This window comes from Tachypleus tridentatus, chromosome 9 (assembly GCF_004210375.1).
Source record: "Tachypleus tridentatus isolate NWPU-2018 chromosome 9, ASM421037v1, whole genome shotgun sequence".
Lineage (NCBI taxonomy): Eukaryota > Metazoa > Arthropoda > Merostomata > Xiphosura > Limulidae > Tachypleus > Tachypleus tridentatus.
In genome coordinates this window covers 6,829,840-6,857,329 of record NC_134833.1, presented here as the reverse complement: position 1 = coordinate 6,857,329, position 27,490 = coordinate 6,829,840, and the positions used below count along the sequence as shown (strand labels likewise).

At 31.9% G+C, this 27,490-nt stretch overlaps 1 protein-coding gene across 2 annotated transcripts; it reads left to right on the top strand.

The window, feature by feature from the left end:
- The first annotated feature begins 322 nt into the window (after nt 1–322).
- LOC143224713 (LIM and SH3 domain protein F42H10.3-like) lies at nt 323–27,490 on the top strand. 2 transcript variants are annotated; one of them, XM_076452925.1, is made up of 8 exons: nt 323–685; nt 10,735–10,829; nt 18,016–18,100; nt 18,292–18,490; nt 20,027–20,146; nt 25,027–25,146; nt 25,915–25,946; nt 26,167–27,490. In XM_076452925.1, exons 1-8 carry the CDS (start codon nt 614–616, stop codon nt 26,341–26,343), a joined length of 900 nt encoding a protein of 299 aa, XP_076309040.1. In that variant the 5' UTR covers nt 323–613; the 3' UTR covers nt 26,344–27,490. The 2 variants fall into 2 exon arrangements, with proteins under 2 accessions (XP_076309040.1, XP_076309041.1); XM_076452926.1 differs by lacking the exon at nt 25,027–25,146 and having other exon boundaries at nt 357–685.

Sequence of the window (27,490 nt, the reverse complement as noted above, 5' to 3'; positions counted from 1 at the left end):
AACAGGATAATATTTGTTATACAAGCTGCAAAACACTTCATAATTTACTCAAATAAGACTATAATATAGTTTTTTTATGTGGAGTGTTTTGAAATGTATTTAACCCGCTGCAATAGCTCAAAATTTGTGTAGTATTTGAACATCGAAGTACTTGCAATATTGTTACGATCAATTTATTCTTCTAAATTGCTTTGCAGATAAAATGTGTAAGACATAAAAAATAAATTTAAAAAAAAGTAGGGACAAGGGGTAAATCGAATTATAGATTGGGCTTCATTTTTATTTTAACATTTTAAACTTGTTTAACTTGTTTAGAGTAACATAAGTGGTGCTTGTGATCTAATTAGACAAGTGGTCGCGTAGTGTTGTGGGTCTGCTGATCTATTTTATTGAGCAGAGGACAGCGTATGGGTTTAATAGCGATAGTCATACGTTAACCGCTATAACATTTGAATTTAAAAACGTTTAGTTAGTATTGAAGTTACAGGTTTAGTATCTAAACTGCATAGCATTGTTTTTAGTATTATCCTTGGTTATTCTGTTGTCATAGCACAGAGCGTCCTGTCAGACGTTGAACATTTAAGTTAGATAATAAAGTTGTATCCCGGTCGTAATGAGTGCGAAAAGGTGTGCCAGGTGTGAAAAAATCGTCTATCCACTTGAAGAGTTAAAATGTTTAGACAAAGTAAGTAGTGTCATGTTATTAGAAAACAAATTTTCATAATAAAATGAACTTTAAAATAAATTTATATGTCTTCAAAATTGAGATCATGTTGTTCAATTAAACTTTTAGAACTTAATTTCGAGTTCAGTATTTAAAAAGAGATCTAAGTTACTGCTAGTTGTAGGCCTAAGTTTAAGTAAGCTTAAGTCTTAACCGCAACTTAAATTAAAACAACAAAAAAATTAAAACAACAAAAACACATCAAGTTAACATGTTAAATTGTGACGTTTAAATTTAAAAGATAACAAATAAATTATTTATTGTGTGTTACACTTGTACAGTAGTGGTACAGGAAGTCGGAGATTTTGAGATAAAAATAAAATGTTGAAACTTAAAAAAAAAATGAATTTTCGATAGTAGTATTTCAATGTTAGTGTGATGACCATACATCACTATAACTGCTTAAAAATAAAAGTTAATTTAAGAAGTTGGAGCTACTCTAATTAAAGTAGAGACAGTAGATAAAGAGAAGTTTAGACTGTAGGAAATGGTAGCAGGACTTTGAGGAAAGCTTAAATTTTTACATGTAAAGAATACTGTTATAGCTAAAGTGGTGAATTTAACTGTATAGAGTCAATTCTATTGAGTAACAACTTCCAGTCCTTGTGCAGATGAGAAACTATTGGAGGGAAGAAAACAAAAGGTTCAGAGAAGGATTTGGATGATAAGAGGTTATAATTATAAGTGATTCCTTGATAAGGTATGTGGATAGAATGGTCTGTGGGGTAAATAGGTTGAAAAGAACCAAATTATGCTATCCAGGGGCAGAAGTGGAGAACATAACTGATTGAGTAGGAGATATAATAATGGTGATGTAATTTTTGTGGTGCATATAGGGGCTAATGATGTAGGGAATGTTAGGTCAGAGGAGTTATCTAATAAGTAGAAGGGGTTCATAAAGGCATTTATAGAAAAAGGTCATAAATTAATTTTGTCATGTATATTGTTCAGGATGAAGTTATAAGTAGGTTACTAGCACTAAATTCCAGACCAGTCTAGTGGAAGAAAAGCGTGTTTTTTGGAATGGATGGTTTATATTTAAATAGGTTAGGGGCTGACTTGTTTGGAGGGGCCATTAACTCAGCTGTAAGGGAAGTTTTACACAAGGACTAGACAGTGGTAAGGGTCAGGATAAACTTAATGTGAGGAACATGAGGCAGAAAAATATATAGCATAGGAGTAGTTGTACGGATAGGTTTGTTATTGTTGTAATGTTAGAAGTATAAGACAAAATAGGTGACTTTAAGACACTGGTAGCAATGGAGGAATTTGTTATAATGGGAATGGCCAAGTGCAGATGATTTCGATGGCAGAAGTATGTTTGAAATCCAGGGTTAGAGGTTATTTAATAGTAATAAATATTTAAATGTAGTGTGAAAAGAAGAGTGGCTTGGACATATAATGTGTGAGTTACAATCTGTTGAAGTTGAGGATGTAGAAGTTAACATCAAGGATATTGATGTGTGAGTTACAATCTGTTGAAGTTGAGGATGTAGAAGTTAACATCAAGGATATTGAATACATTTGGGTTTCTATTAGTGGACATAAAAATAAAAACCTTCAGTGAGAATTTGTTATAGACCACCAGATGATACTGATGAAATTAGAAACTTTATAATAAAATTAAGATTTCATATGTTAATGAAGTTATAATTATGGGTGATTTTAATTTCAGACATATAGATTGGGAAATGTTAAAACATGAGGGAGAAAGTTGTTTTGAAATGGTTCAGGATGGATTTCTTCAGGGAAACTACTAGAAATAATACTATTTTAGATTTATTGTTAATTTCAATTCAGAAATAATCAAGAAGGTAGAGATGGGAGAAGATCTGAGTGTGAGTGGTCATTTCTCTGTCAGGTTTGATGTTTTGCTGCATGTGGAAATCAGAAATAATGGTATTTTGGTTAAGAATTTCAAAAAACAAATTTTGACAGAATACAACAAGAACTAACTGTTGTGAATTGAAGAACTTTATTTGAGAAAATGATTAAATGTAAAGAATTTTGAAAGATAAATATTTTGCATATTCATGACAAACATATCCCTTATAAAAAGTAAAGGGTAACTGGAAATAAAAAACCAGGTTGGCTCAAAAAGAGTGTAAGAGATAAAAAATAAATTGTGACAAATTTAAGAAACTTAAATTAACTGTTGTAATGGGAGATTTGGAAGATTATTGAAGATCAAGGATCCTTTGTTAGGATGGGGTTTGGGACCCATAAGGGATGATAAACTAATGCTTCTGTCTTATGACTATAGGTGGCTGGGTTATTAAGTTCTGCTTTTTATTTAGTTTTTACTAATAATAATTTAAGCAGTATTCCACATCTTCAACAGTTGATAAATAGAAACAGAAATAGTGTATCTCATGTTGGCTGGTATGGGTATTAATACTTTTACTAATAAAGCAGAGAACAAACCTAAATATGACCCAAGAAGGTTGAAACATTGTTCTTTGCTTTGTTAGTAAAAGTGTTAATACCCATACCAGCCATCATGAGATACACTTTTACTTCAAGTGGATTTTTCGTCATCATAAATGATGACTGTTGATTCTGAGCTGGTCAATAAAGAAATTGGAAGTTTAGAGAACGATAAGTCTCCTGAGCCAGATAATATTTCTCCAGCTTGAGGTTGGTTTAAGATTGGATATACAAGTTGGCTAATGTTACTTCTCTTTTTAAGGGACGTTATAGATCTTGTCTCAGTAATTATTTATAGGTCTATTTGTCTTGCATCAGTTGTGGAAAAAGTTTTGTAGTGCCTGTTAAAAGGTTCTTTACAAAGTCATTTAACAAAGTTTAGAATTTTATTGAATAGTCAGTATGGTTTCACTAGAGAAAATTATGCCTTACAAATCTTTTGACATTCTTTGAAAAGGTTACTGCATATGTAGATTAGGGTAAAGGTTTTAGATTTAGCGTATCTGGATTTTCAGAAAATCCTTGACAAGATGCCATATAAAAGGCTTGTAAACAATTATCTCTGTTGGTGTAGGGGATATATTAGCTATTTGGTCAGAAGATGGTTGGATGGAAGAAAGCAGGGGGTTGTCATAAATGGAGCTCCATCAACCTAAATTAATATCACAAGTGAGGTACCTCAGGGGTCATTTTTAGGAACTTTGCTCATTTTAATTAACATCAGTGACATAGGTGATAGAATCATCAATATATTACTTGTATTTGCTAATGATATTAAAGTCTTGGATGTTGTTAACTGTGAAGAGGATGCTTCTGATTTAGAAACATGTTTAGACCATTTAGTGAGTTGGACAAATAAATGACAGATGGGGGTTAATTATGATAAATGCAATAAAGTTTAAATTTTGATAAATGCATTATAATTTTAATTATAAGTATAATTTAGATGGGAATAAGTTCAACAGTGTAATAAAAGAAAAGGATATTGGTATAATGATAGATCAGTCTTTAACACATTCAAGCAGTGTGTTGTTGGTATGACAAATAGGATTTTATCAACAGATATATTGAATACAAGTCTAAAGAGGTTATAATTTCATTATATAGGTCACTGGTTAAGCCATGTATGGACAGCTAGGCATAAAGGTTATTAATGGTATGAAACGTCGGACAGTGTGTGATGACAGCTTGGCGTAAAGGTTATAAATGGTATGAAACGTCGGACAGTGTGTGATGACAGCTAGGCGTAAAGGTTATTAATGGTATGAAACGTCGGACAGTGTGTGATGACAGCTAGGCGTAAAGGTTATAAATGGTATGAAACGCCGGACAGTGTGTGATGACAGCTAGGCGTAAAGGTTATAAATGGTATGAAACGCCGGACAGTGTGTGATGACAGCTAGGCGTAAAGGTTATAAATGGTATGAAACGCCGGACAGTGTGTGATGACAGCTAGGCATAAAGGTTATTAATGGTATGAAACGTCGGACAGTGTGTGATGACAGCTAGGCGTAAAGGTTATTAATGGTATGAAACGTCGGACAGTGTGTGATGACAGCTAGGGGTAAAGGTTATTAATGGTATGAAACGTCGGACAGTGTGTGATGACAACTAGGCGTAAAGGTTATTTTGACTGTACAGTTTATCATTGTACATGTGAGGACTATTGTTCTGATTGTCCTATGTTACTCTTCACAACTTAGATGCCCCCTAGTGGTATGGTGATATGTTTAAGAACTCAACTGCGAGAAACTGGGTTTCAATAACCATTGTGTAGCTTTTACCTAATTCCAAACAATCAATCACAATTTAGACAAGTTGTTTGGTTACTTTGTGACTTTTATGTAAATCTCTAGAGCCTAAAGAATGGTAATATAGTGGAACTGTTTGTAGGTCAAACCATAGTTGTGAGGATTACAATAACTTATTGGTGTTTTTTTTATATACATAGTTATGAAAGTTTTCATGGAGAAAAAAAAAGTTATTTTTCAGTATTATACAGTGCTTTAGTATAATATTATCCTGGACATTTTTTGAGACTGACAGTTGTTGAAGTATCCATGTTGGTCAAATATTATCTTTCACATCTGTATACAGATTAACTGCTTCACAGTGTTAACAATTTTAACAATAGAATATGATTTATAACTGTAGTATCAGTTTTGGATCTAGGTTTATAAAATGTTTTTACCATTTCTTAGAGATTTGAAGCCATTATTATGAACCCTTTTAGTCTATAAAATAGAACAAAATAATAATTGGTAGGTAATTTAATTAGATGAAGTGCTTGAAATTGATTGTTTTAACAGTTTTGCCAAGTGTGCTTGAAAAGACACGACTTTTATTGATACGTTCTTGTTGTGTTTTTATAAAACAGTAATGTTAAAGTTTAAATGGAATAAGTAGGGAAACTTGAAATAATTATGATAGCAGAACTACTATATTAAAGTTACAATATTTGAGTATAAAAATATATATGTAAAAATGGCTGGTTTGGTTTGAGAAAAAATCATATATATAAAAAATAAAACTACATTTATCAACTCAAACCAGCTGTTTTTACACATACGTTTTTCTCTACAAGTGGGTTTTCTTGTCATCACTGATTAATATTTGAGTATAGTAATCAATGGTAGAATAAAAATGTCCAACTTTGTACATAGAATTAGTAAAATTGATGTGTGGTAAATTTCAAGTGGATCACTAGGATGTGAGATAGGTCTAGTTATTATACTATAAATAACTTGTACAAACTTCATGTCTCTCTTAGTTGGTTCTCAGAGGAGATATCTACCATTAGAACTACTCAAATTTGATTTATTTGTTTTAAAAGGAGCAATGTTATCCAGACAACTCTTCTATGACAGCTTGTTGTCCTGTACAGTTCTTGATTAAAAAGAAGACAAGGACGTAGAAACCTGTGGTGGGATTCTTCATTTCCAGAAGTTATTGCATAGTTTTAAAAGTTGGATGAAAAACATAGTTGTGTGACATTCTTCACTTTAGTTTTCATTTCTCTGTGTGTTCACAGTTTTCCAACTGAAAGTCTTGCAGTATGGTGTCAGATTCTTAGATTTCTATACTCCATGAAGTGCATCACGTTCTTGTTCCAAGGAAGATATGCAATTAACAATTTTTGATTCACTAGGTGGAGTGTTTTGTTGTAACATATAACAACTTCAAACAGAATGGTGCTGTTCCTTCCTGTTGTCTTGTTATTTAATATTATTGACTGTTAAGTTGTTGTTGTAACATATAACTTCAAACAGAATGGTGCTGTTCCTTCCTGTTGTCTTGTTATTTAATATTATTGACTGTTATGTTGTTGTTGTAACATATAACTTCAAACAGAATGGTGCTGTTCCTTCCTGTTGTCTTGTTATTTAATATTATTGACTGTTATGTTGTTGTAACAATGCTGTTTGGTGTTACAGTCTCTCTTATCAAGACTTTTTATTTCAACTCTAAGATTGGTGGATGTGCACTGAGTTATTCATTTTTAATTTTATGTTGTTTAGTCTTCTCTCTCATTGAGATGCATTTCTCTTAAGTATTTATTTTACTGGGAACATAATATGCACACACATGAAACATGTTTGTACTAGAACTTTCAATGCTCCAAGAACACTAGTTGCTTGTTTGCTATGGATTTAGCTGTATTTTATTTTTGTTAGGCTGTCTTGGTTTATATTTGAATAGGGGCTGCATAAATAAAGTAATGAAATGTGAATAACCTTACAACTAATAACATTAGTGTTAAATCCAGATGAGTTCAAGTGAAGAATATTGTTATAATGAAATGCTTCTGTTGTGGCTTTCAACATTTTCTTTTGGTTTAACCAATCTATTCTTCATAACCAGTTTTGTTTATAATTTTTTTACATCATGGAAATTTCATTCCCTTGAGAAAGTGTGCAAGTTTCAAATCATTTCATTTCCTGTAGGCCACACACCATCTGTTGTACAGTATCACCCTTAAACTGGCTTCAACATTGTACCTATATTGTATAATTTGTTCTTATGATACCTTCTTGCATGCTTTATTTTTATGTTTAATTTGGTTTAATGTGATTTATTTATCTGTTTGTGTTTTATTGTATTCTTTTTTCTTGGATATTTTTAAGAAACTGTTTTCACACTTTGACAGCAGGTATTTCTTAAAGTAACATTTTTACTACGTATTAGGATAAAACTTGTGACATTAGTAACTGTACATTTTTCAGTTGATTGGTGGTACATTATATTTTGTATTTAGACTGGATTATTCCAACATGAAAAGATAATTATTTCCAAGTTAGTTATTTACTATATTAATACTAGAATAAGTGTATAAATTGTTTCAGACTACATCTGAAGTGAAGGGTAAACATTTTTCTTTTGAAACGTTTGTAATACATTACCAAATGGAGTCCAACCTTTTATAGAATTAACTTATGTAATCTACTGGTGATTTAATAGTTTTATATTTGACTAAAAACCCTTTTATTTTACAGGTATAAATGAACTATTCAGATATATCTTTAAAATTATGTACATAAATGTATGTTTTAAGTAAAATGTGTGTTGTCTACTTAACTGAGGCTACGTGTGATATTGGTATTGCTATGTATGGTAAGGTAACCTTGATCCAGCAAAGTAAAAGAAATGGAGCCAACTTAAGCAAACCTGTTGAAATAATTAAAAATTAAAATCAATATTTCAAGCACGTTTTGTTTCTTACTTCTAACACTTCTTGTGTGTTGTACACTGCAGTTAGCATGTTAATGAAACACCCTCACTCCTCCATAGGTCAGCTCTCATACAAGGAAGAATCATCTGTGTAATGTTTATGCTGTATGTTTTCATGGATACACCATTTTTTGTTTAAATAATGAGAATCTTGCAAATCAAAAATACTGCATTGTTCAGGCGAGTTACATTTAATGAGTGTTTAATATTCAAACATTGTCAAATAGTTACTGTTAACAAGAGAAAAAATCTTGCACTCTTTGATTGCCAATTGACAAACCTTCAGGTGTTTATAACTGTTTCTTTTCCTGGTAAATGTTTGTTTGTTATGAACTTCATGCAGAACTACACAAGGGCTATCTGCACTAGCTGTTCCTAATTTAGCACTGAAGGAGAAGGCAGCTAGTCATCACAACCTGCTGCAATCTTTTGGACTACCCTTTTACCAACAAATAGTAAGATTGAACATACATTATAAAACCCCCACAGTTGAAATGGTAAGCATGTTTCGTTGGATGGGAGATTCAAACCTGTAACCCGCAGATTACAAGTCAAGTTCTCCAACCACCTAGCCTTGTCCCTGGCAAGTGAGCAAACCTTCTACCACAGCTGTATTTCTATGTTGTTTTACATTATTGTTTCATTACCTCTCTTTCATTTAATACACATGATATAAACTATACACTCGGAGCTCAAGACCTAAGCTAGTGATTGTGAAAGATTTCTCAAGTAGTATATGGATTATTAACTTTGGTCACAAGTTGAGACTCCACAGCAATATCCAGTGGTAAGTGTGCTGACTTTTGTGCTTAAAGTCAGTTTTCAAAATTCATGGTGAGCAGAGTATGCAAATTATGTTGCTTTATGATTAATTACAAACAAAAAAATCAGTTTGGTAGTCAGACTTCCCATAATCCCCTCTCCATCTTGCTCTGTGCTCTCATGCTTTCCTTCTTGATATAGGGTTACCTTCCCCACACCCTTGTACATATAATTTATCAAATCTGTCACCAGTCAGGATGAACTTTCACTGATGTTACATTATTTTTGTAATCATTTATCACTGTCTGTGGCTTGTTTTTTGTCATTGGTTCTTCCGTTACCTGTTTTCTCCTGTGCACCACCTTTCTGCATTTGTATGAAGAAGTCTTGGTGTCAGTGTTTTCTAATCATTAGCTGGACCTGTCTGTGAACTCTCTTGGTAACAAGACACATTTCTTTCTCTGTCCTCTACATTTTGTTTGACTTCCTCATTCTCCTCTGTTTTATTAACATATGAATGTGAGATTTTTACTAATCTGTGTTAAAAGATGGGTTATCGTCTTTTCTTTACCTTCAAATGTATTTCAGATAGATACTTGCCTTCTCTTGTACTCCCATCCATCCTCTGCACTTTCAGTGTACATTTAAGTACTTGCCTCATCAAACACTAAAGTTAGTGTGCATGAAGGTGTGTCACTTTTGTGTTGGATGGATCTTGTCCCATATCATGTTGTAATGTAATTTATGTTAAATCATATAAAATTAGGTAAGAACTGCTTCAAGGCTAGTGGCATCTAAGTGTCTGGCAGATACATGAGAAAGACAACCCAGAATATCAGTATCAGGTCGTGATGATCCCATGCCACATGGTAATAATGAATCTCAGAATACCAGTATCGGGTCATGGTGATAATGAATCTCAGAATACCAGTATCGGATCATGATGATCCCATGCCACATGGTGATAATGAATCCCAGAATACCAGTATCGGATCATGATGATCCCATGCCACATGGTGATAATGAATCCCAGAATACCAGTATCGGTCGCGGATGATCCCATGCCACATGGTGATAATGAATCCCAGAATACCAGTATCAGGTCGTGATGATCCCATGACACATGGCGATAATGAATACCAGTATCAGGTCGTGATGATCCCATGCCACATGGCGATAATGAATACCAGTATCAGGTCGTGATGATCCCATGCCACATGGCGATAATGAATACCAGTATCGGGTCGTGATGATCCCATGCCACATGGTGATAATGAATCCCAGAATACCAGTATCGGGTCGTGATGATCCCATGCCACATGGTGATAATGAATCCCAGAATACCAGTATCGGGTCATGATGATCCCATGCCACATGGTGATAATGAATCCCAGAATACCAGTATCGGGTCGTGATGATCCCATGCCACATGGTGATAATGAATACCTGAATACCAGTATCGGGTCGTGATGATCCCATGCCACATGGCAATAATGAATCCTAGAATACCAGTATCGGGTCATGATGATCCCATGCCACATGGCGATAATGAATCCTAGAATACCAGTATCGGGTCATGATGATCCCATGCCACATGGCGATAATGAATCCCAGAATACCAGTATCGGGTCGTGATGATCCCATGCCACATGGTGATAATGAATCCCAGAATACCAGTATCGGGTCATGATGATCCCATGCCACATGGCGATAATGAATCCCAGAATACCAGTATCAGGTCATGATGATCCCATGCCATATGGTAATAATGAATGAAACTTTCGTGCTGCCATTTTAGGGTTAACTGTGTGAGGAGGTATTTTAATGTGAGGAAATTGTTAACTTACCAGTTATTAACCATTTCTTAAAGTCATTAGTCATGGACTGAGGTACCTCAACTTGAAGAAGTCATAGACTAGTGATCTAAAGTTGTAATGGAAGTTTTTGTCTTATCCTGTTATTGTAGAAATAGTAAAAATAAACCATACAACAGGTGACAGAATTTTTGAATAATGAAATTTCTGTACATAACTCTTATTATGAATGTGATATCAGAGAAGAATTGTACAATTTTCATACTTGTATCTCAACAGATTTGGCATAAAGGATGTTTCAAGTGCCAAGAATGTGGTATGACACTTAATATGAAGACCTATAAAGGATTCAACAAACTTCCGTATTGTAATGCGTGAGTATATTCTTGTTTCCTACCTGTTAACCTTTATTACATATTATTTGTAATTTTTAAAACTTTATTAAAGTCTGTGTTTTACTTCATTAATTACTGAAATTGCTTAAAATTTATTATAATAATAGTTGTCATTTTGTTTGTACGGAAATGCACAAGTACCTTACTGTCTAAACGTGCAATGATTGTGCACTTTTTTTCACAGATGTAAACAAAACACAGATGAAAATGTACAATGGTAGACATGTTGTAAAATAAGATATTAAACGCTTATCAAAGTTTCCAAAAATGTTTGTTGAATCAGAAAATAACATTATTAGTATTAATTCATAGTATTTTATGTAAGTTTACAACTAAACAGATTAAAGCAAAAAAACTTACACAAGCCACAGTGCTAACCACTGCAGTTTGTGTGAAACATTTACTGTCATTTGTTAATTACTGCAGGTTACATACAATCCTTGCTGTCACTTGTTAACCACTGCAGGTTGTGTACAATCCTTGCTGTCACTTGTTAACCACTGCAGGTTGTGTACAATCCTTGCTGTCACTTGTTAACCACTGCAGGTTGTGTACAATCCTTGCTGTCACTTGTTAACCACTGCAGGTTGTGTACAATCCTTGTTATAATCTGTCTCTATATTTAACATTTCATACAAAATATTTCAGTGAAAAAAATACTTTTTTTTGGCAGCCTCAAAAAGATGTTTTCAGTCATTTGATTTTAACTGTTCAGACGCCAACAGTGAACTAAAGTGTGTTTTAGGCCTACACTTATTCAAACCAAATCAGGTTAAATCTTTTTTAGGTGTTATGCTGAACAAAACATACACAGACTTAATCATATATAAACTTTTTAGCAAGACTTTGATAGTATTATTTTATCCTAATAAGGGGAAACAATGGTATTATTATCTGATAGATTGTTTAGGCATAGCATTGATGACAAGTAAACTGGAATCAATGGTAACTGCCTCTTGTGAAAAAAACACAAGTGTATAGAATAATGTTTCAAAAGACAGAAGATTTTCTAAATATCAGCTTCTACACTTGTTTTTTACAACAGGCGGTTATTGTCCATTTCAGGTCGCTCGTCACCAGTGTTGTTATAATATTGTTTTTAAGTTATCAGTTTAATTCATCTTTTAAGCATTTCTGCAAGCTGAAACTGTCGATGTTTATTAGGTTTATGTTTATGGATGACATTGTGCCTCTAACAACAGTTACAGAACTTTTGTACAGTCAGTCCACTTGCTTCTACAGAGTTGTGTGATAACTCTTCTAACTAACTTGATGTTTCTTGAAACACCATTTTTATAATCTACACTTCTTCCAGATATTTCTATGACAGATATGAATTTAATGTTACATTACATCATCAGAATCCTACAGCTCCTTCTAGCTAACACTTATTACAACATTAAACATAGCATACAGTATGAATGATCAGAATACTGTTGTGTTATTTCTAGTATGAGTTTTTTTTGTCAGTACATTGTGTTGAGTCCTGTAGTTCACAGTATATGTGTGTGTGTGTGTGTGTGTGTGTATGTAGTTATCTACCTTAACATTCAGTTTATAATGAAGAAGCTGGTTTTGGATAATTAATAACAGTACATAGCTTACAGTATGAATGATCAGAATACTGTTGTGTTAGTTCTAGTATGAGTTTTTTTTGTCAGTACATTGTGTTGAGTCCTATAGTTCACAGTATGTGTGTGTGTGTTTGTAGTTATCTACCTTAACATTCAGTTTATAATGAAGTAGCTGGTTTTGGATAATTAATAACAGTACATAGCTTACAGTATGAATGATCAGAATACTGTTGTGTTAGTTCTAGTATGAGTTTTTTTTGTCAGTACATTGTGTTGAGTCCTATAGTTCACAGTATGTGTGTATGTAGTTATCTACCTTAACATTCAGTTTATAATGAAGAAGCTGGTTTTGGATAATTAATAACAGTACATAGCTTACAGTATGAATGATCAGAATACTGTTGTGTTAGTTCTAGTATGAGTTTTTTTTGTCAGTACATTGTGTTGAGTCCTGTAGTTCACAGTATGTGTGTGTGTGTATGTAGTTATCTACCTTAACATTCAGTTTATAATCAAGAAGCTGGTTTTGGATAATTAATAACACTACATAGCTTACAGTATGAATGATCAGAATACTGTTGTGTTAGTTTTAGTATGAGTTTTTTTTGTCAGTACATTGTGTTGAGTCCTGTAGTTCACAGTATGTGTGTGTGTAGTTATCTACCTTAACATTCAGTTTATAATGAAGAAGCTGGTTTTGGATAATTAATAACAGTACATAGCTTACAGTATGAATGATCAGAATACTGTTGTGTTAGTTTTAGTATGAGTTTTTTTTGTCAGTACATTGTGTTAAGTCCTGTAGTTCACAGTATGTGTGTGTGTAGTTATCTACCTTAACATTCAGTTTATAATGAAGCTGGTTTTGATAATTAATAACAGTACATAGCTTACAGTATGAATGATCAGAATACTGTTGTGTTAGTTTTAGTATGAGTTTTTTTTGTCAGTACATTGTGTTGAGTCCTGTAGTTCACAGTATGTGTGTGTGTAGTTATCTACCTTAACATTCAGTTTATAATGAAGCTGGTTTTGGATAATTAATAACAGTACATAGCTTACAGTATGAATGATCAGAATACTGTTGTGTTAGTTTTAGTATGAGTTTTTTTGTCAGTACATTGTGTTGAGTTCTATAGTTCACAGTATGTGTGTGTATGTAGTTATCTACCTTAACATTCAGTTTATAATCAAGAAGCTGGTTTTGGATAATTAATAACAGTACATAGCTTACAGTATGAATGATCAGAATACTGTTGTGTTAGTTTTAGTATGAGTTTTTTTGTCAGTACATTGTGTTGAGTTCTGTAGTTCACAGTATGTGTGTGTGTGTGTATGTAGTTATCTACCTTAACATTCAGTTTATAATGAAGAAGCTGGTTTTGGATAATTAATAACAGTACATAGCTTACAGTATGAATGATCAGAATACTGTTGTGTTAGTTTTAGTATGAGTTTTTTTTGTCAGTACATTGTGTTGAGTTCTGTAGTTCACAGTATGTGTGTGTGTGTGTATGTAGTTATCTACCTTAACATTCAGTTTATAATGAAGAAGCTGGTTTTGGATAATTAATAACTGTACATAGCTTACAGTATGAATGATCAGAATACTGTTGTGTTAGTTCTAGTATGAGTTTTTTTTGTCAGTACATTGTGTTGAGTCCTGTAGTTCACAGTATGTGTGTGTGTGTGTATGTAGTTATCTACCTGAACATTCAGTTTATAATGAAGAAGCTGGTTTTGGATAATTAATAACAGTACATAGCTTACAGTATGAATGATCAGAATACTGTTGTGTTAGTTTTAGTATGAGTTTTTTTTGTCAGTACATTGTGTTGAGTCCTGTAGTTCACAGTATGTGTGTGTGTGTGTGTGTAGTTATCTACCTTAACATTCAGTTTATAATGAAGTAGCTGGTTTTGGATAATTAATAACAGTACATAGCTTACAGTATGAATGATCAGAATACTGTTGTGTTAGTTCTAGTATGAGTTTTTTTTGTCAGTACATTGTGTTGAGTCCTATAGTTCACAGTATGTGTGTGTGTGTGTGTGTGTGTGTGTGTGTGTGTGTGTGTGTGTGTGTGTGTGTGTGTGTAGTTATCTACCTTAACATTCAGTTTATAATGAAGAAGCTGGTTTTGGATAATTAATAACAGTACATAGCTTACAGTATGAATGATCAGAATACTGTTGTGTTATTTCTAGTATGAGTTTTTTTTTGTCAGTACATTGTGTTGAGTCCTGTAGTTCACAGTATATGTGTGTGTGTGTGTGTGTGTATATGTAGTTATCTACCTTAACATTCAGTTTATAATGAAGAAGCTGGTTTTGGATAATTAATAACAGTACATAGCTTACAGTATGAATGATCAGAATACTGTTGTGTTAGTTCTAGTATGAGTTTTTTTTGTCAGTACATTGTGTTGAGTCCTATAGTTCACAGTATGTGTGTGTGTTTGTAGTTATCTACCTTAACATTCAGTTTATAATGAAGTAGCTGGTTTTGGATAATTAATAACAGTACATAGCTTACAGTATGAATGATCAGAATACTGTTGTGTTAGTTCTAGTATGAGTTTTTTTTGTCAGTACATTGTGTTGAGTCCTATAGTTCACAGTATGTGTGTATGTAGTTATCTACCTTAACATTCAGTTTATAATGAAGAAGCTGGTTTTGGATAATTAATAACAGTACATAGCTTACAGTATGAATGATCAGAATACTGTTGTGTTAGTTCTAGTATGAGTTTTTTTTGTCAGTACATTGTGTTGAGTCCTGTAGTTCACAGTATGTGTGTGTGTATGTAGTTATCTACCTTAACATTCAGTTTATAATCAAGAAGCTGGTTTTGGATAATTAATAACACTACATAGCTTACAGTATAAATGATCAGAATACTGTTGTGTTAGTTTTAGTATGAGTTTTTTTTGTCAGTACATTGTGTTGAGTCCTGTAGTTCACAGTATGTGTGTGTGTAGTTATCTACCTTAACATTCAGTTTATAATGAAGAAGCTGGTTTTGGATAATTAATAACAGTACATAGCTTACAGTATGAATGATCAGAATACTGTTGTGTTAGTTTTAGTATGAGTTTTTTTTGTCAGTACATTGTGTTAAGTCCTGTAGTTCACAGTATGTGTGTGTGTAGTTATCTACCTTAACATTCAGTTTATAATGAAGCTGGTTTTGGATAATTAATAACAGTACATAGCTTACAGTATGAATGATCAGAATACTGTTGTGTTAGTTTTAGTATGAGTTTTTTTTGTCAGTACATTGTGTTGAGTCCTGTAGTTCACAGTATGTGTGTGTAGTTATCTACCTTAACATTCAGTTTATAATGAAGAAGCTGGTTTTGGATAATTAATAACAGTACATAGCTTACAGTATGAATGATCAGAATACTGTTGTGTTAGTTTTAGTATGAGTTTTTTTTGTCAGTACATTGTGTTGAGTTCTATAGTTCACAGTATGTGTGTGTATGTAGTTATCTACCTTAACATTCAGTTTATAATCAAGAAGCTGGTTTTGGATAATTAATAACAGTACATAGCTTACAGTATGAATGATCAGAATACTGTTGTGTTAGTTTTAGTATGAGTTTTTTTTGTCAGTACATTGTGTTGAGTTCTGTAGTTCACAGTATGTGTGTGTGTGTATGTAGTTATCTACCTTAACATTCAGTTTATAATGAAGAAGCTGGTTTTGGATAATTAATAACTGTACATAGCTTACAGTATGAATGATCAGAATACTGTTGTGTTAGTTCTAGTATGAGTTTTTTTTGTCAGTACATTGTGTTGAGTCCTGTAGTTCACAGTATGTGTGTGTGTGTGTGTGTGTGTGTAGTTATCTACCTTAACATTCAGTTTATAATGAAGAAGCTGGTTTTGGATAATTAATAACAGTACATAGCTTACAGTATGAATGATCAGAATACTGTTGTGTTAGTTCTAGTATGAGTTTTTTTTGTCAGTACATTGTGTTGAGTCCTATAGTTCACAGTATGTGTGTGTGTGTGTGTGTGTGTGTGTGTGTGTGTGTGTGTGTGTAGTTATCTACCTTAACATTCAGTTTATAATGAAGAAGCTGGTTTTGGATAATTAATAACAGTACATAGCTTACAGTATGAATGATCAGAATACTGTTGTGTTATTTCTAGTATGAGTTTTTTTTGTCAGTACATTGTGTTGAGTCCTGTAGTTCACAGTATGTGTGTGTGTGTGTGTGTGTGTGTGTGTGTGTGTGTAGTTATCTACCTGAACATTCAGTTTATAATGAAGAAGCTGGTTTTAGATAATTAATAACAGTACATAGCTTACAGTATGAATGATCAGAATACTGTTGTGTTAGTTTTAGTATGAGTTTTTTTTGTCAGTACATTGTGTTGAGTCCTGTAGTTCACAGTATGTGTGTGTGTGTGTGTGTGTGTGTGTGTGTGTGTAGTTATCTACCTGAACATTCAGTTTATAATGAAGAAGCTGGTTTTAGATAATTAATAACAGTACATAGCTTACAGTATGAATGATCAGAATACTGTTGTGTTAGTTTTAGTATGAGTTTTTTTTGTCAGTACATTGTGTTGAGTCCTGTAGTTCACAGTATGTGTGTGTGTGTAGTTATCTACCTTAACATTCAGTTTATAATGAAGAAGCTGGTTTTGGATAATTAATAACAGTACATAGCTTACAGTATGAATGATCAGAATACTGTTGTGTTAGTTTTAGTATGAGTTTTTTTTGTCAGTACATTGTGTTGAGTCTTGTAGTTCACAGTATGTGTGTGTGTGTAGTTATCTACCTGAACATTCAGTTTATAATGAAGAAGCTGGTTTTGGATAATTACTAACAAATACATTTATATTTTAAAAACGTGAGTCTTTGTATCCTACGTTCACATTTTATAAAAATGTAGTCTGAATATGGAAGTATATTGGTATTAATGTTATTATTACCCTAATTAAAATGGTATAAAATTGTTTGGATGTGTTGAATGTTCATATTCAAGATGTTTCTAGAAAACTTGATTTAAATTATCATTAATATAAGGTCTTTCCAGAATTAAACTGAAACATAACATTTGAGTATCTGTGTTTTAAGGCTTCTATTGAGAAGAAAGATATTAGTCAAACTACACATTAATATATTTCCAAAAAGTATAAGAAGCCAGTAAAAACTTTAGCTACTTTATGGTTTGATTGCTATTCTTAATGTTTGATTCTAATGTTATTTTGTTTCTTTTGTTACTGATTATGAAATGTGTGATAGAACTAAAAAGAAATTATTTTTGTATGTAGCCTCCAATGCAAATTTTTGGGTAAATCTGTATTGCGGGAGTACGTAAATTATTTCTTCTTTTTGTATGATTCAGGGCAAAGTTTAAATTACTGTAAAATATCTCTCTGCATCACTACATGTAAACCTGTGTCAATATATATTGCATGAATCTTCAAAAGTTAAATACTAAAACAGTTCTAGTATTGTACAACTGCTAATACTTTTTACAAGACATTAAACTCTGAGAAGGTATAAACTTTTTTATAATGTTAACGTTGTAGTGTACCACTGAACTTTGAATTGTATTTCAGCCACTGTCCTCAAGCAAAACACACCACTGTGGCCGATACTCCAGAGACAAGGAGACTTGCTGAGAACACAAAGATTCAAAGTAATGTAAGTTTTTTATATGGATGTATTTCACACCAAGTAACCTGACAAGTAATTGTTTGTTCTTAGTTACATTGAGTAAAATGATCATGTTAGTTTGAAATACCTATAAAAGAAAGTAACCTTTGAATGGTTACATAATGAATACATAATTGTGTCAGAGCTGAACAGTGCTGGACCATTTTTTTTGTGTACAGGTAAAGTATCACGAAGAATTCGAGAAACAGAAAGGGAAGTTTACACAAGTAGCTGATGACCCCGAAACTCTGAGAATCCGGAGCACTCACAAAATTATCAGCAACGTAGCTTACCATGGAGAACTAATGAAAAAGGAAAAAATGGAACAGAAGCGCCAGCTGTTGCCAGAAAAGAACGGAGCTCCGACAAGCATTGCAGGTGATTTAAAAACTTGTTATAGAAGAGCTCTTAGTTTCTGTGTTTACAGTACTTAAAGCTCTTAGTTTCTGTGTTTACAGTACTTAAAGCCCTTAGTTTCTGTGTTTACAGTTACTTAAAGCTCTGAGTTTCTGTGTTTACAGTTACTTAAAGCTCTGAGTTTCTGTGTTTATAGTTACTTAAAGCTCTGAGTTTCTGTGTTTACAGTTACTTAAATCTTTTTAATCAACTCTGAAAATTAAAATTAAAACAATGTAGTTAAAAATATTTACTAGACTCGTTTGTAGTTAATTGAAAGCCTTAAAGTAATGATGTACTGTTTATATATAATACTAGTGAGTATTGTGGTTTGGGTTTATAAGATAAATTGGTTGAAACAGTTCAAGGATTTTTTGATGTTATAGTACTTAACTGCACTGACTTATATGTGTAAGTTCTTAACAATTTCTGTATTTCAATAAAGTATTTAAAAAACAAATTAATGTGCAAATGAAATCTACATAACTCTTTCATATATAAGGATTTTTATAATTAAAATTTGGTTGCATAGTTGAATGTGATGTTAGCTAGAGGGACATGGAGAATACTGGTTTTGAGGGTGTTTTTATACACACTAAATGTGATGTTAGCTAGAGGGACATGGAGAATACTGGTTTTGAGGGTGTTTTATACAAACCAAATGTGATGTTAGCTAGAGGGACATGGAGAATACTGGTTTTGAGGGTGTTTTATACAAACTAAATGTGATGTTAGCTAGAGGGACATGGAGAATACTGGTTTTGAGGGTGTTTTATACAAACTAAATGTGATGTTAGCTAGAGGGACATGGAGAATACTGGTTTTGAGGGTGTTTTTATACACACTAAATGTGATGTTAGCTAGAGGGACATGGAGAATACTGGTTTTGAGGGTGTTTTTATACAAACTAAATGTGATGTTAGCTAGAGGGACATGGAGAATACTGGTTTTGAGGGTGTTTTTATACACACTAAATGTGATGTTAGCTAGAGGGACATGGAGAATACTGGTTTTGAGGGTGTTTTATACAAACTAAATGTGATGTTAGCTAGAGGGACATGGAGAATACTGGTTTTGAGGGTGTTTTTATACAAACTAATTGTGATGTTAGCTAGAGGGACATGGAGAATACTGGTTTTGAGGGTGTTTTTATACAAACTAAACGGGTAGTATCAACGTCCAAACTAATTGGAGTTAAAACTTAGGACTTACTCAGTTTCCCCCAGACTTGTATTGTGAAATTGTTTCAGACCTATATTGTTAATAATTGTAATTTCAAGTACACAGTTATTTGAGCTAATGAAGGTGATAAACAGCTGTCTAGTTTGTCTCTTGTTGAAAAGTAATGGTATTGTGGATATATGACACACTTCTTAGTTGTATGTAATATTTATATCATCCAGATGTTAAAGTAAGTACCAGTTACAGATTAGTTTTTCATTATTTTTGTTACTTTATTGTACATCTTTATTGTTGTATCTAATTTATACAGAAGTCTTTGTGTTTATGTACATTTAGGCAAAGCACCTGTAGAAAGAAGCCAGAAATTTCAACCAAGTACGGCATACGAAAACACTGCAAAACCAGTTGATTCCAAACTCCAGTCAACAGTAATTTACACTTCAGAAGAGGGTTCAGGTATGTGAACACTTCTGTGTTATATTTACAGATCCAGTATAAAATACCTGAACATTCAGTATTTGTAATAACAGTGTATTATAGATTATAGATAGAACATAAAAACTGGTGTAAAAAGAAATGTTCACTCCCTTAATGTTTTTTGTTTTGAACATTAATGTTTATCTTTATTCAATCTGTAGCTTCTAGTTTTCTATAAACTGGTGTACAAAGAAATGTTTACTCCCTTAATGTTTTTTGTTTTGAACATTAATGTTTATCTTTATTCAACCTGTATAGTTTTCTATAAACTGGTGTACAAAGAAATGTTCACTCCCTTAATGTTTTGAACATGAATGTTTATCATGTTTATCTTTATTCAACCTGTAGCTTCTAGTTTTCTATAAACTGGTGTACAAAGAAATGTTCACTCCCTTAATGTTTTTTGTTTTGAACATTAATGTTTATCTTTATTCAATCTGTAGCTTCTAGTTTTCTATAAACTGGTGTACAAAGAAATGTTTACTCCCTTAATGTTTTTTGTTTTGAACATGAATGTTTATCATGTTTATCTTTATTCAACCTGTATAGTTTTCTATAAACTGGTGTACAAAGAAATGTTCACTCCCTTAATGTTTTGAACATGAATGTTTATCATGTTTATCTTTATTCAACCTGTAGCTTCTAGTTTTCTATAAACTGGTGTACAAAGAAATGTTCACTCCCTTAATGTTTTTTGTTTTGAACATGAATGTTTATCATGTTTATCTTTATTCAACCTGTAGCTTCTAGTTTTCTATAAACTGGTGTACAAAGAAATGTTCACTCTCTTAATGTTTTTTGTTTTGAACATGAATGTTTATCATGTTTATCTTTATTCAACCTGTAGCTTCTAGTTTTCTATAAACTGGTGTACAAAGAAATGTTCACTCCCTTAATGTTTTTTGTTTTGAACATGAATGTTTATCATGTTTATCTTTATTCAACCTGTAGCTTCTAGTTTTCTATAAACTGGTGTACAAAGAAATGTTCACTCCCTTAATGTTTTTTGTTTTGAACATGAATGTTTATCATGTTTATCTTTATTCAACCTGTAGCTTCTAGTTTTCTATAAACTGGTGTACAAAGAAATGTTCACTCTCTTAATGTTTTTTGTTTTGAACATGAATGTTTATCATGTTTATCTTTATTCAACCTGTAGCTTCTAGTTTTCTATAAACTGGTGTACAAAGAAATGTTCACTCTCTTAATGTTTTTTGTTTTGAACATGAATGTTTATCATGTTTATCTTTATTCAACCTGTAGCTTCTAGTTTTCTATAAACTGGTGTACAAAGAAATGTTCACTCCCTTAATGTTTTTGTTTTGAACATGAATGTTTATCATGTTTATCTTTATTCAACCTGTAGCTTCTAGTTTTCTATAAACTGGTGTACAAAGAAATGTTCACTCTCTTAATGTTTTTTGTTTTGAACATGAATGTTTATCATGTTTATCTTTATTCAACCTGTAGCTTCTAGTTTTCTATAAACTGGTGTACAAAGAAATGTTCACTCTCTTAATGTTTTTTGTTTTGAACATGAATGTTTATCATGTTTATCTTTATTCAACCTGTAGCTTCTAGTTTTCTATACTTTCTCTCTCTTTTCTTCTTCTTCTTCCATGTTTGTGAACATCAAATTGTCTAACTGAAAGTTATTAAACATTAAAAGTCTGTTGTAGACAAAGAATTGGTTTTGACTAAAGATTTGTCTATAAATTTTGGAAGTGTTTACCAAGATAGTAAAATGTTTCAGTTTCCACATCTTATTATTATTATATTTTCATCTTGAGATCCTTCTGAATAGATTTTTACATATTTGTTTTGTCAAACTTTATATTGTCTACATACAGTGACACCAAAAATATTAAATAAAATGAATGACCCTCCTTCCTTTGAACAAACTGTTTTTGAGAGCTTTGTTTATATTTTACTAAGTTAGTTTTTGGAGCCATTATATGTTTGGAGTTATGATTTGTGTAATGAATCAGCTGGTGATACATTTCATGTGTGTATAATCATGCAGTCATGCTATTGTAAATGTGGTTAGTCAGCTTCAGATAAATTTTGTTCAGATAAGGTTTATAATATGTACATTTGAATAATGTATTCTAGTTTGTTAAAAATATAAAACAATTAATAATAATTACATTAACGGTGTATTATCGTTTGAGTTATCAGTTCCATTATCCCTAATTTTTTCTAAATTGCATGTCCAAAAGTAATTAATGTAACTTTTATACATACATTTTAGAACAAAATTTAACTCTGTCACTAGAACAGGATGTCCACATAAAGTTTACTCAGAAAGCTACAATTAAGTTAAAAGACATTTGTTGAATAATCAGAGCACCAAATAGGTCTTGTGACACAATCAGTAAATTTGTTTAACAATAAGCTTGAAAGAAGGGATTAAGATTTATGTAAAAGAGAATCAGCACTTTATATTGGTTATAAAAATGTCAGTCAACAATCTGTGATGAAAACCTACTTGTAGAGAAAATTATATACTTAAAAACGGCCGGTATAGGTAGAGAAAGCATTAGAGGAGCGAACACCGTTTCGACCTGACAATGACCGAAGAAGGTCAAAATGTCGTTCATTCCTCTAGTGCTTTCTCTGTCCATACCAACCGTTTTTAAATATATAATGTCAGTCAACAATTTACAGATGATTATATACACGTAATCTAAAAGGAGACAACTTAGAGCACAGGTGCATCATGACATCATAGGGAGAGCACAGGTGCATCATGACATCATAGGGAGAGCACAGGTGCATCATGACATTATAGTGAGAGCACAGGTGCATCATGACATCATAGTGAAGGTTAAGAACCTTTTGAATATTTCTTTTTGAAATTGAGAAATCTAACTTAAATAATATAAAGATTGTAATTATAATTATTTTTTGCTAAGTTTATTGTTAAGTTATTTAATTAAATTTTGAATGCATCTTTTAAAAAAAAAAAAATTGTTGCATGCACACTTTAACCGTGTTGCCACAGGCATCTCTTACTGTGTGCATTATGAGGTTTAACTGGCTTGTAGTCAGTCTTACTAAGCTATATTTTGTTTGTTATACAAATTAGTACAGCATGAAATTATAGCTAATCATCTATGTTTTAATAGTATTAACATTTTAAGTTCTTAAATTTATAAGGCATTATTTTCAAAAATCCTGAATTTTCCCTAGTGTGACATTTTCTGTAGGAATCTCCTTGTCTTTTATCCATCACCTTTCCAATAAGTGTGAAATTCAATATAAATTACTTGCTATAAAATTGTCATTGCTAAGACAAAGCAAAATATTTATAGCTTTCAAATTTGTTTGGTTATAGAATTATAAGTTAGAAAATCAAACCCTCTTGCCACTCCTACTTGTTACATACAGAATTATCAGTTAGAAGATCAAACCCTCTTGCCACTCCTACTTGTCACATACAGTATTATCAGTTAGAAAATCAAACCCTCTTGCCACTCCTACTTGTCACATACATAATTATCAGTTAGAAGATCAAACCCTCTTGCCACTCCTACTTGTCACATACAGAATTTTCAGTTAGAAAATCAAACCCTCTTGCCACTCCTACTTGTCACATCCTCTCTTTCAGGAATTGCTAATAGTTCACTTTTAAGTTTAATTATATATTATCCATAGCCAGTAGAAAGCCAGTTTTCATCTATCGAATGGCATAACATTGTTTTCTAAATGCAGAATTGTCAATGTTGTTCTTAGTACAAGCTTCATTCCCATGGTAAAAATAATAATTAGATTGGATGATTTTGTAACCATTCATATCACATGGTTAGAAAACCAGAAAAATTGTTAAAGTTGGAAGAGAATGTTTTATTTTTGCATGTTATTATTCTGTGTTCATTGGTGCATTAACTAGTAATGCAATAAAAAGTTTTACTTAATTATCACTAGTATTAAAAATCAAAGTTAAGTTGTATTGATAATCAACAGCAAGAAAAACAAAGACTCGAGTGAGTACTTTATTTCTTGTTTTTCATGTTTATGCTTATTATTTTACATATAACTAAAAGGGATCTCTTTAGTTGAGTTAGGTTAAGTAAATTAAGTAATATGATAAACATGTTTTGCAAAGCACACCCTCAAGCAGCTCATGAGTATTGTAATTTGTTAGTGTAATGTTAGTTTGTTTCCTAAGTTAGTTACAACTTATAACAACACGAATAGTAATTACACATGATTCAAATGGCAATGAAACAATAAAATATAATTATAAATAGATGTATACTGTTATGAGTTTAAAACTACTCAGAATAAATGAATGTAATTTCATGTTACAATTTGAAGTCATTCTAGAAAGATAAAAAGGTATTTAGATTTATTTTGATTTTCTTTATTGTGGTTACAAGGTTGGTCAAATTGACCAATCGTGTAGAGTTAGAGAGAAAAAGTAAAATGAAAAGTTTTACTGAAAACAAATAATTAAAAATGTATTTAGGAGGTTTTTGTGGAATTACACAAATGAAATACGAGACTGAGATGAAAAGAAATTTTAATATTAACATGAAAATCACTACACTTTGCTCGATATATTCATAGAGAAATCTTTGTTTTATATTACTAATAGTACTTCACAAAAATTACGATTTTTTTGTATGTAAAAGACTTGGAGTGTTTACTGAGAGACTGACAAATTTTGTGAAGATGTACTCACTATATCAAAAGTAAGAAGTATAAAAAATATTGACTTTATAGAAGTACAACAAGGTCAGGTGGTTGGTTGGGTTCACAAAATACATACTGAGAGAGTTAACACTGCCATATGGGTTCATAGGAAACTTATAGTAAAGAAAACATGCAATATATTTTGTCGATTGTCTTTACAGTGCAGAGCTCTCCAACACGGAAGATAGGATCAATAGCTGATTATGATCCTCTCAGTGACAGCTATGGTTCCATAGCTTCAGGTGTCAGATCAAATACTTCCACAAGTCAGGTTTATAGAGGTGAGTCTCACAATACGAGTTTGTAGACAAGTTTCCAGACCTGAGACTATCTCCTGTAACACAATACACAAGTTAGAGTTTCCAGAACTTATAATGTCTCCTTTCTTTGGGCTTGAATTGCCATCATGCTAAATGTGCTCTCTCTTTTAGCCATGGAGATGTTATAAAGTGATGGCCAATCCCATTATTTGTTGGTAAAAGAGCAGTAATTCAACAGTTAGTGGTGGTCTTGACTAGCTGCCTTCCATGTAGTCTATCCTTGTTAAGTTAGGGATGGCTAGCACAGATAGCCCTCGTGTAGTTTTGCATGGAATTCAAAACAAAAATAAAACCAATGATATTTAGAAACTTTATATTTTAGTTGGACAGTATTCATAGGTAAGTTGAAAATGTGTTGAATTGTTGGTAGTTTCAGGAAGCAGTCAACTCGGAACTGTTGTATAAAGTACTGATTGTACATTTCTAAGAAGTGTTTGAATATTTTTTATAAATTGTGAGGTCATGTAGCTTGATAATTTGAATCAAAGTTATTGTCCTAGGGTCGTAGGCCAAACTTAAAGCTGCATTCTCTTTGTTACATACATTATATTGTAATTACACACTTTCTTTTTAGTTTTTATAGAAATATCTCGAAATTCGCTTGTTGCTCTTAGTTTTGGCTTATTGTATTCATTAAAATGAACTTTGAATAAATTGATTTGTGGTATATTTATATTGTAAAATCTGCTTACACAAAATATTATAAATTATTTATTATCACACCCTCAGGTGCTCCACCCCCATCCCAACATTTTCAAGGGGTAAGTTGTGTCATTTCTTTAGTATCTTATAAAATATGATATTGATAGACTAAGTAATAAACTGTGAATATTAATTTACAGGTATGATAAAAACAGTTGCCTTTGTTAAATAAAGATGACAGTTTGTAGTAGATAAATGTTATCAGTTTCACAACCACATATAAATCCTTTTAGTCAGTCACTGTACTGTATGAAAATTGTTATTATTATTACAATCAAGCGAGCTTTCCGAGCCATGTATGACTACACTGCTGCCGATTCTGACGAGGTTTCATTTATGGATGGAGATATAATCATCAACTGTACACCTGTTGATGAAGGTTGGATGACAGGCACAGTGCAACGCACAGGACAGGTTGGGATGCTCCCTGCCAACTATGTTGAACCCGTGAACTAATGAACTTACTTTTATAACCTCAAGAGTGTTATATTTTGTGTACTGATGGTATGATTGCTAACAAAAACCAAGGTCAAAGGTTTCAAATCTTTAAAAGAGATCTCAATGGTTTGGTGTGTTTCTATAACAAGATAATGTTGATAAAATTCCTATCTAGGAAATTAAGTTTCTTTTTTGAGATGTATATTGTTTTTTATAATTACAGGAGCTTCGTAAGCTATTTAAAGTCAATCAGAGTTTAGATAAGATTCGTTTTCTTAAATAAATGTTTATTGCTATAAAACTAGTATACTATTCAGTAGGAAATGTGTTGTACTGCATTCTATTTGTTTCTTACACTTCAGAATTATTAAATGATGCTTTGTGTTTACTGTGTAACAAGGGTATCCATGTGTGTATAAGAAATTAATAATCATCAAATATATTTCATTTGTTCTATATTTGCTTTTGAATACATATATTATAGAAAACATTTTTAAGTTTCTATTTTATTAATAACTCAATAAATTGATTTGTCTTTTATATAACCTTAGAGTTGTTTCTTTATATAATTAACTTTATTAGTTTTATTCTACATATAACAGTTGTTTATCCCAGGATTCAGAGTTTAGATTGTAATTTATTTCTAAAGAATAATATAATATTTTATTATTTTTATCATAAATCTCAGTAAATGTGTTTATGTTCTGGTTTAATGATCTATATGGTATTCTTTATATATTTTACCATGAACTTGTTTTCTGAATACTACAAAGATAAATGTTTTTCTTCCTATATTTCATGATAATAAAGTATGTGTTAAATTTTACCACATTTATGCAAATCATATTAAAAGAAAGTGATGTGACCTATGCACTTGTTGTATGCCTAATGCTTTATCAGAAGGAAAGGATAATATATACATGCTCAAGAAAATTGTTCCAGTATTTTTTATGTTGATATACTTAATACAGTTTTGTTTTTAGCATTAGAATTTAACGTGTGTGTGTGTGTATATCCGTTTAATTTTGTTTTTGTGTTGGTGCGTCTGTTTAGTTCTGCAGAAAAAGATATTTTTATGCTGAATTTAAGATCATAAAATTGATAACTTTGTTAAAAATTATTTTGTCTGAACCGTTTGAATTTAAAATAAATAGTTTAAGATGGA

Bases quoted from the DNA above. Each gene is read 5' to 3' on its own strand.
- LOC143224713 (XM_076452925.1), top strand. From the start codon at position 614: ATGAGTGCGAAAAGGTGTGCCAGGTGTGAAAAAATCGTCTATCCACTT. The intron at 686-10,734 runs GTAAGTAGTGTC...GTATCTCAACAG, and splicing joins AGTTAAAATGTTTAGACAAA to ATTTGGCATAAAGGATGTTT. The intron at 10,830-18,015 runs GTGAGTATATTC...ATTGTATTTCAG, and splicing joins AAACTTCCGTATTGTAATGC to CCACTGTCCTCAAGCAAAAC.